The sequence below is a fragment of the Rhamphochromis sp. 'chilingali' genome, assembly GCF_963969265.1.
Source record: "Rhamphochromis sp. 'chilingali' genome assembly, chromosome: 4".
In the NCBI taxonomy this organism is placed as follows: Eukaryota; Metazoa; Chordata; class Actinopteri; order Cichliformes; family Cichlidae; genus Rhamphochromis; species Rhamphochromis sp. 'chilingali'.
In genome coordinates this window covers 25,549,811-25,559,318 of record NC_137948.1, presented here as the reverse complement: position 1 = coordinate 25,559,318, position 9,508 = coordinate 25,549,811, and the positions used below count along the sequence as shown (strand labels likewise).

General features: G+C 40.2%; 1 protein-coding gene across 1 annotated transcript; it reads left to right on the top strand.

Annotated features, from left to right (window-relative positions):
• The first annotated feature begins 2,039 nt into the window (after positions 1–2,039).
• On the top strand, positions 2,040–9,166 carry trmo (tRNA methyltransferase O). The gene is made up of 6 exons (XM_080879781.1): positions 2,040–2,430; positions 2,602–2,747; positions 4,461–4,635; positions 4,784–4,941; positions 5,176–5,760; positions 6,954–9,166. The coding sequence occupies exons 1-6, from the start codon at positions 2,342–2,344 to the stop codon at positions 7,187–7,189; spliced, it is 1,389 nt and encodes a 462-aa protein (XP_080735907.1). The 5' UTR covers positions 2,040–2,341; the 3' UTR covers positions 7,190–9,166.
• Positions 9,167–9,508: the final 342 nt, after the last annotated feature.

Below are 9,508 nucleotides of genomic sequence, written 5' to 3'. Positions count from 1 at the left end.
TTATTATAGGAGTCATCGACTGAGAAAGACATCCACATGCAGTTAGAATTAACTCGATTTTCATTAAATGAAATAATTATGTACCATTTTGTTCACATATGACATCTCTCCTCTCTGGTGAGTGAAATTAAATGATGTTTGGTCTACAGTTTGAACAGCATATCTGTAGATTTAATCTGTGGCTTATCTGTTGAGACACGTGTAGTGAAACATTTAGCCCTATCTGCAAGTGGCTACTGGTAGTGCTTATAATTTACTCATTTGTACTACATAAAGACATGGAAAAGGTACTCGTAAAAGCTGTAATAACTGATTAATTAGAAAAATGACAGAAAAGGTCGAAAGATGCGCTACTGGATTGAATGACTATGGAGGCCATTTGAGTAAATGGAACTCACTGTGTTGTTCAATAAACCAGGTTGAGATGATCTGAGCTTTGTGAGATTATGATATCCTACTGGAGGTAGCCAACAGAAGATGGGTACAGTGTAGTCATAAAGGGGTCGACATGGTCAGCAGCAGTAGTTGGGTAGGCTGTATAGATGATGCTCAGTTGACCAAATTGTATGAAAAATATCCTCCACACCATTAAACCACAAACATCCTGAATCACTGATACAAGGTAGGATGGATCCAAATTCTGGCCCTAACATCTAAATGTTGCAGAAGTCATTGAGACTCATCAGATCAGGCAACATTTTCCCCAATTTTTCATAGTGCTGAATGAGTGTATGTAGTGAAGAGTTTTAATATTCGACAACAGTGTTCAACAATCCAGGTTGAGATGATCTGAGCTTTGTGACCTGGTATGATTTACTTTTGTAAATCAGCTGATTTAAGGATGCAACAAAAAAATAAAAAAATTGACAGGTTGATTCTGTTCATCTGGACGTCGTGTTTTCAGTTGGAGAAATGTTTTGTCTCTCATCCAAGTGACTTCTTCAGTCTCTGAAAACTTCTCCCACTGAAAACACGACGTCCAGATGAACAGAATCAACTTGTTGGGATTTCTCTTCCTGGATGATTGAGCATGCATCAAGACATTTTCACTAATGATTAACTATCGCCTTATTTGTTGCAAATTGTAGCCTCAGCCATTTGTTCTTAACTTAGATGTGGTCTTCCGCTGCTGTAGCCTATAGTTCAAGGTTCAAGAAATGCTTTTCTGCATATCTTGTTTGTAACCAGTGGTTATTTGTTGCCTTGTTGACTTCCTATATGCTCCTCTGGACATTCTGCCATCAATAAGGCATATCCTACACTGGATAGTGTGGTGGTAAGACCACACATCTTTGGAGCTGAGGTCGCAAGTTTGATTCCCTCCCAGTGTCTAGTAAGGGTCCTCGCTAGGCCCCCCATGTCAAACACCAAGCCCTGGAATGGCGCGGCTATGTCTCCAGCCTGTCCACAGCTCGGACACGACACATTTCCCTGTACTCTGTATGATTGTGTATGCGACCAATAAAGCTAGTTTTGTTTAAACTACCACTCATTTGGACCATTCTCTTTAAAACACCAAATCGTCTGGCACCAAAAGTCACTCTTAGATCAACTTTCTTTCTAATTCTTATGCTTAGTTTGAACTTCAGCAGGTCATCTTATTCACATCTGCATGCCCAATGGACTGAGTTGCTGCCAAGTTGAACAAGTATATCTAAGAAAGTGATCAGTGACTGTACATATGTTAGTGTAATATTAATATACAAGTCTTTAGTTAGTGATTTCGAAAGATTCATTAGTGCTTAAGCTGCAATGATCCCCTGTAGGTGTTGAGGGGAGGTTAACTTCAAATACCTAAAATTACAATACATTATGTTGGGTTTTTTTTTTATTGTGTACAGCCAAACCTGTTGAACAACTAGTCCATTCAGGGCTAGACAAATGCAGGATATGCACATGTACCAATAAAGACAACACAACTGAGTATATACGACATTACATTGATTTCGTTTGTGCTATGGTTTGCCAATATTTATTTATTTAAAAAGCAGACTGTAAACGTGTCTTTGCTGCCCCCTGTTGGTAGAAAACATTCCTTCATCATGGCGTGTTTTGTGCAGCACATGTAACTACACATTATTTTTAAATGATGGACGGGTAATTTAAGCGAAACGGCAGCAAAAATAATCCCAAACCAACGAACCCACAGCAATGACAGACTTACAGAGGGGATTCAGAGGAGCCGACCTGTTTCAGTTTAACGCGTGCAGCACTCTTGGTTGGCCAACAATAAAGTCTAGCATGCACTTCCGCGTTGACAAAGTCTCTCCGGTCTCAGGAGCAACAACAGCCGCTAAAAGCTCACCGTTTCAGAGCTGTCTTTTGTCTTTGTGTTAGTAAGATGAGTCCGCTGTGTGAGTGCTGCTCCGAGCACATGGATAAACTGAACCAGCAGGTTTCTGTGATGCGAAAAGAAATCAAGAACCTGAGGTATGTAGGTTTTGCACCGCCACGTGTTTTTCTCACGAGAGACTTCTTGCTATTTCAAGAACTAAACAAATTAAACGCCGTGTGCTGTTTTGCATTGGCCTTTTTTATTTTTAGTATTTTTCAGGGTTCCCATTATTATTACACGCTCATTCTCAACATCTTGTCTAACAGGCAGACGCTAGACAGTGCAATTAGAGCTCATCGCAAACAGCTGCTGGCGGTTCAGGCTGCTGTGTCGAAGATTGGACTCAGCGAAGAAGTTAAAGCTCCAGCACCTACACCACCTTCACCACCGTCGCCAGCAGGATTAGAGCGAGGTAGCTACCACCAGCGTCACAAACATTTGTAATTACAAAAACTAAGCCCTCCCTCCACCAAAAAAAAAAGTAACACAGCCCGCAACTAAGGGCGCAATTTCCCTGCAATTAAATGGAATTTCAGTGTATTTTACTTGAAATTACAATCTAAATATATTTACCTACAAATACTTAAAGGTAGTACACTAGAATAAGAGACTGAGATGTTTTTACAGGAAAACAGTGATTTATATTATAAATAAATATTTAATATATATATATATGTATGCTGTACCTTTTGTGTTGCAGGCTGTATTGTGGAGTGATTAAAACTTGCTTAACTTCCAGGTATTTTACAGGAAAGAAGATGCAAGTTATACTGTAATCAGTTATAATTATGACATAACAATTTTTAGTGTGTCATTACCTTTTAATTTTGTAGCTAGCCGATATTTTTCCACTTTACATTGTAATTTTTACATCTTTATTGTTTATGTTGTTATTTAATATTCATCATGTTGATGTGCATGATGGTTTTTCTATTATTTAATTGTCCTTTTTTACTTTGTGCTGTACAAACTTGCAATATAATATGTGTCTCCTTTGCTGTAAAATACTCTTGCTGGGTAAGGTTAAGCCACTCCATTGTACAGCCTGTACTTACGCATTTCTAACATTTACTTACATTATAAATATTTCTTTGTTTTCTATTAAACCCCCCCAAACCACTGACTTGTTACCCACTTGTTTTTGTGTGCTTACCTTTAAGTATTTGTAGGTAAATATAATTACACTGTAATGTCAAATAAAATACCTAAAAGTTTCATTTAACCACAGAAGAATTACGCCTTTAGTGATGTGCTGTGCTATAAAGTGTGACCAAAAGAGGAAGAAACAAATAAACCCTAAAACAAAGAGCACTACTCAGGAAGGCTTTATTTTGCTTTAAATTTCTGTTTATAACAATACGTCAATTATACCTACCAAAATAACACTTTTGGCTCAGAGATGTTCAGCGTGCAGAGTCAGCTAATGAGTGAAACTCATGGCACTTTTTCTTTTTATTGGCTTATGTATTTGGGTAATCATTTCCCACACAGCAACCAATACTTGAAACTATGTGATTAAGCCTGTGCTGTAAACTTAAATTTCACTGACCCTGCATTGAATAGTGATTCTTGATCGGTTTTGCACCATTGGTTAATATTGTAATAAAGCTGAAATCGTGAACAAAGGCAGAATAATACCAGCAAGAGTGAATGGTTTGGAGACGGGGGCACTGATTTTCACTGTGACTGATTATCACCACACTGTCAGGTTTCATCAGGAATTTAAATTTGCTCCAACATTAATTTAGCCTTAAAATTTAAGTTTTAACCGTGATGATGACTCAGATGAAAAGTCAGCATTGTTTCAGTGTCGTTTTGCTAACAGGGTTGGTCATGTATCCTCTAAAATGTGACCAAAATAGAAAGAAGGAAACCATGTTGACATCTTCAGAGTATTTGTTTTGCTCTAAAGCCAAAGACTTGAATTGTCTGTCATCAAGTCCGTAACTAATTTAATCATATATATATATATATATATATATATATATATATACACATTTTTTTTAAAAATAAATAACAAAACACACTTGTGGAATAAAAGTGAGTGCAAAGGATAAATTGGAGGCCAAGTTAGACACAGTGTCTGTGTTACAAAACCTGACCCTAATATTCTTATCATTTGCAGGGGACATCCAAACGGTCCCAATTGGTTACATTAGTTCCTGTTTTTCTGTGAAGAACGGGACTCCCCGGCAGCCCACTATTTGTGGCCCTTCAAGGGCAGAACTTCGAATTCAGCCGAGTGTCTTCAACAACCCGGAGCACGCTCTGGTGGGCCTGGAGCAATACTCCCATGTTTGGTAGGTTTCGTGTGTGTGTTTGTGTACAACACGTTACCAAATATTGTTACCCAACTCGCAAGATATTTTTTTACTCATTTTAACTAAGCATGTACACGTAAACACTATTTCCCATCATCTGCCTTTCTTTGTCATCTGGCCTCTGCAGGATAATTTTTCTCTTCCACAAAAACGGCCACCTGAGCTACAAAGCCAAAGTGAGGCCGCCCAGGCTGAACGGGCAGAGAGTCGGTGTGTACTCGACACGCAGTCCTCATCGACCGAATGTGTTGGGCCTAACACTGGCAAAGCTCGACAAAATACACGGTCAGTGTCACTAAACACGTGTGTGTGTACTGATCTGAGCTGAGTTATTTCTCTGAGGGAGCTGCACTGATTTGTTGCTTGAACCCTGTCTGAAGCACAGGGTAATTTTCCACTTGTACTAATAGTTACACTTGTTAAATCTCACTATTTTAAGCAGACTCTGGTTAAACTCTGACCTAGTTTTGTTGATGTTTTAGCTGTATATGAATATGAATGCATTTCTTTATTTTCTAGGTGATACTCTACACCTGTCAGACATTGATATGATTGCAGGCACCCCAGTCCTGGACATCAAACCCTATATCCCAGAGTATGACTCCCCCGACACCCGGAGGAGCTATGAGGAGGACTCAGAGCCCTGTAATTCAAACACTGACCAAATGAATGACGACAAGAGAAACCGCACTAACCTCCCTGAAGGATCAGACATAGATGTGCAGTTAAACACAGAAGATCGAGGAGCAGCGAGTGATTATGTGGGGAATCTCCTCCCAGAAGAAAAAACGAATACTAACGCAACAGGTTCATCTCATATCAGTGCTCAGTTTTCTCTGTCCAAAGACCTCAGTAATGTGCTGGAGGAGGTCAAGGCTTTTGTGAACCAAGACGTTTTCTTAAGTTCTGAGAGTAAGAACCGAGGTTCAGACTCTCCTAAAACTAAACCACCTTTGTTGGAAGTAGACCATCCCTGCTACGGAGAGGAAGCCTACACTACGATCGCAGGCTGGATCAGAGAGCCTCCTGTCGCAAGTCTGGATGTGCGATTCAGCCTTCACGCGGAGAGGGAGCTGGCAGAATTCATCCCTGCACACCTGTCAGGTAAGATGACTGAGATCATGGGAGATGCAGCGCACCTGGAAAGTATTCGCAGCGCTTCACTGTTTTCATATTTTGTTACAGACTTATTATAAAATTGATTCAATTCAGTTTTCACCTGAAAATTGTACACACAATACCCTGTGATGACAAAGGGATAAACGTTGGCTTGCAATTCATTAAATTAATTCAGAAATTAACTACATTTATTAAAAATAAAAAACAAAAGTGTTCATAAGTATTCATAGCCTTTACTCAATACTTTGTCGAAGCACCTTTGGCAGCTTCGGGTCTTTTTGAGTATGATGCTACATGATTGGTACAACTATTTGGGGACAGTTTCTTCCAGTTCTTCTTTGCAGTGCCCCACAAGCTCTGTCAGGTTGAATGGAGAGTGACGGTGCACAAGGTCTGAGAGTCTTTTAGGCATCTTTGGGCAACTCCATGTGGGCTGTCATCAGCCTTTGAAGACTGGCTTCCCTTTGGACACTCCACCATATAAGTCTCATGCTGCAGAAATGTCTGTCCTTTTGGAAAGTTCTCCTCTCTCCACAGAGCAACACTGGAGCTCTGTAGGAGTGACAGTCAGGTTCTTGGACACCTCCCTGACTGAGGCCCTTCTGCTCTGATTACCCAGGAAGGCCGTGCGGTCAGCTGTAGGAAGGGTGGTTCCACACTTCTTCCATTTACGCATAATGAGCTCACTGTGCTCACTGGAACCTTTTAATGCTGCAGAAATCTTTCTGTGGCTTGGTTTGTGCTCTGACATCCACCAACAACTATAGTACCTTACGGCATGTGGACAGGTGTGTGCCTTTCTAAATCATATCCAGTCAAGCTGTAGAAACATCTGACAGATGATCAGTGGAATCTGAGGTTAATTTTGAGTTTCATGGCAAAGGCTGTGATAACTTATGTACATGCTATATATTTGTTTTTTATTTTTCAAGCATTTTGTTTCACTTGGTCATCATGGTGGTTTGTGTGTAGAATTTTGAGTTGGAAATGAATTTAATCCATTTTGGAATAAGCCTGTAAGATGACACAATGTGGAACAAGTGAAGCGCTGTGAATACTTTCCAGATGCACTGTATGTTTGTCTCCATAAGGGGGCACTGTTGTATCAGTAATTAATGTGAAAGCCTTCATTCATATGTGAGCAGAGAGACTGAAAAACAAACTTGTGTAACACACAGGACTGTCTGAAAGCCACAGACCCCAGTTTAAGTTTCTGCGCAGTACAGAGGAGGCAGTCGCTGCCATCAGAGGGGTCCTGTCAGCAGACCCCCGATCCGTCTACAGGAGGACTCGCTGCAAGGACAGACTCTTTTTCTTCACCCTTGACACGGCTGACATTACCTGCTGGTTTGGACAAGGCTTTGCAGAGGTGCTGCAGGTAAAACCTGTAGAGCCGCACATTGCTTCAGTATGAGAAACTTTTTCATTGATGGATTTTGAGCTGAAGAGAGGAGCCTTTCATGTGACACAAAAACACCCTCTTGTTTGTTCCTTTCTTTTTGGTATTTCAATCTAAATTCTTTGCTGGCAAACTTTTATTTGTAAATCATATTGGCTTACTTAAAATCAGACAGAAGAATAATGAGGCATTGTATATTCAAAGTTGTATTGGATAATTAAATAAGATATTTATTTAAAAAACAAATGCCCCTTTTTTTCTGTTTGTCTTTAAAAAGTATTTACAAATTTGGAAAAAAATGTAAGTAGTTGCACAAACAGAGTTTAATTTCTTTTCTTTCTTCTTTTTGCAAACGGTTAGCCTTGGAGTGGGTTAGCTGCTAGCTCTTCTTGTTTTCTCGAGAGACAGTCCTTTAATTTATGTGTTATTAGGATACATCAGTGGAAAGGAGGCTGTGTTGTTTTATAATTGTCTTTGGGCAATGAAACGGGCCACAGAGCCATATAAGATTCATAAACACTCTCAAGAAGGCCCTCGTGGGACAGGAAGAGTCAACAAATGATTCAACAGAAAGATTCATGACTTAATCAGTGAGCAAGGACAGTAGAAGCACAGTAGGAAAAAGGGTCCATGGCTCTTTAGATGATGTGGAGGGACCCCACTTTAGTCTGACCACTGACATCTTGTAATGTCATGATTTATTTGTTCCTCCCTTTCATCAGGCTTCTATTACCTCCCCCCTAATTGATCTGTTCCTGCTTCTCTGTACTTTATTATCCCCTTAGCTTCTTGCTAAGTATTTATAAAAGTGTGTATTTTACATTGTAGATTCACACAATAATCTCAAGACACTTCTGATCTTTCAGTGCCATTTTGACAGACTTTTCCAATATTGTATAATACAGATATAAGAGAGGAAAAAAAACACACTGCATGAAAGTGATTTGTGGTGTTTTATGCAGAGCTGTGTGAGGGCACTTGAGTTCATGGTGGAATGACTTCAGCTGAAAAATGTGAAACACTGAAAATCTAGGCCATCCATCAGGCAGTTGTAGGGAGAAGATGCAAACTCCACACAGAAATGCCCAGGCCATGTGGTGCATTCAAACACTACTGGAACAATTATCATATTTATTTTCTGCAGTCACCACATCATAAAAGTTGCATGTATAACATCACCAATCAAATATGAGAAAGACACTTAAAATGTGACTTTATCCCAAAATAAGGCTTTAAAAACATTTGTCTGCTTGATGCATGTTATTAACTGTATTTAAAGCAAAAATGTTATTGTGGCAGGGTGTGGTTTGTGGCTCAGCTGCAGGGGAGGGGTGGAGAAGGGGGTTCAGGGTGCCGTGTCAGAGGAGGCTGACACACACCTGAGCTCCATCAACTGATCACGTCTCCCCTGTAAAAGATGTGCCAGGACCTGAGGTGTATGGTTGTGTGTGCTACAAGCAGGGCAGCTGGAAAGTTGCCAAGTGAAAAACCAGCGCAAATAAAAAAACCTATAAAACGCTGTTGGTGTTGGGGCCGTCATTTTCACTGCATTACAGGTGACTCCACTCATCCCTCCAGTAACTTCTTCAGCTTGCTGCCATCAGGAAGGAGACTGAAGAGCCTCCGGGCTGCGACACAGCTTCGTCCATCGGGCTGTCAGGATGCTGAATTCACTCCATGCTCTCACATACACGAACTCCAGACCTGCATTCACCTCTTCCCTCTGAACCCTCCACCCCCAAACCACCACCATTGCCTTTTCACTGACTGCGCCCCCCAGCCCCCTGAAACTTACCCACAATCACTATGATTGTGTTGCACACTGCTGTTTATATAAGATTGTATTGTATTGCATTGTGTTGTACATAAGACTGCTATTTTATTTTTATCTTTATATTGTTTTAGTGTACACTGAGGGCCATGGGAACATTGCAGTTTCAGATTCCTTTGTATGACTGTACATATGGTCTTTGACAATAAAGCTTATTTTGACTCTGACTGCAGAGCGGTCATTGTTGATGACACAGAAGACGATGCTAGGCAGATGGTGGGATGCAGCTAAAAGAAGAACTGAAATATTGTTTGGGTGGATGGCTGGTTTGGTAGACACCAAAGCTAAACAAAACTGCGTAATTGTCCAGACTCATGGAGCATACGTATCACTCTCTGCTCCTACACTTGTTTCCCAAAAAAGGGTGATTTATGGGTCATTTTTCCATGTAACTACATGGCTTCCAGCTTGTAAAGCAATATATAAGAAGGCAGTGGAAATAACTGAAGAGTCAGATATTATTTTTTTATGCAGACACGAAGTTTTAATAAAACGCTGACATA

Bases quoted from the DNA above. Each gene is read 5' to 3' on its own strand.
- trmo (XM_080879781.1), top strand. From the start codon at position 2,342: ATGAGTCCGCTGTGTGAGTGCTGCTCCGAGCACATGGATAAACTGAAC. The intron at 2,431-2,601 runs GTATGTAGGTTT...CTTGTCTAACAG, and splicing joins AAAGAAATCAAGAACCTGAG to GCAGACGCTAGACAGTGCAA. The intron at 2,748-4,460 runs GTAGCTACCACC...TATCATTTGCAG, and splicing joins GCCAGCAGGATTAGAGCGAG to GGGACATCCAAACGGTCCCA.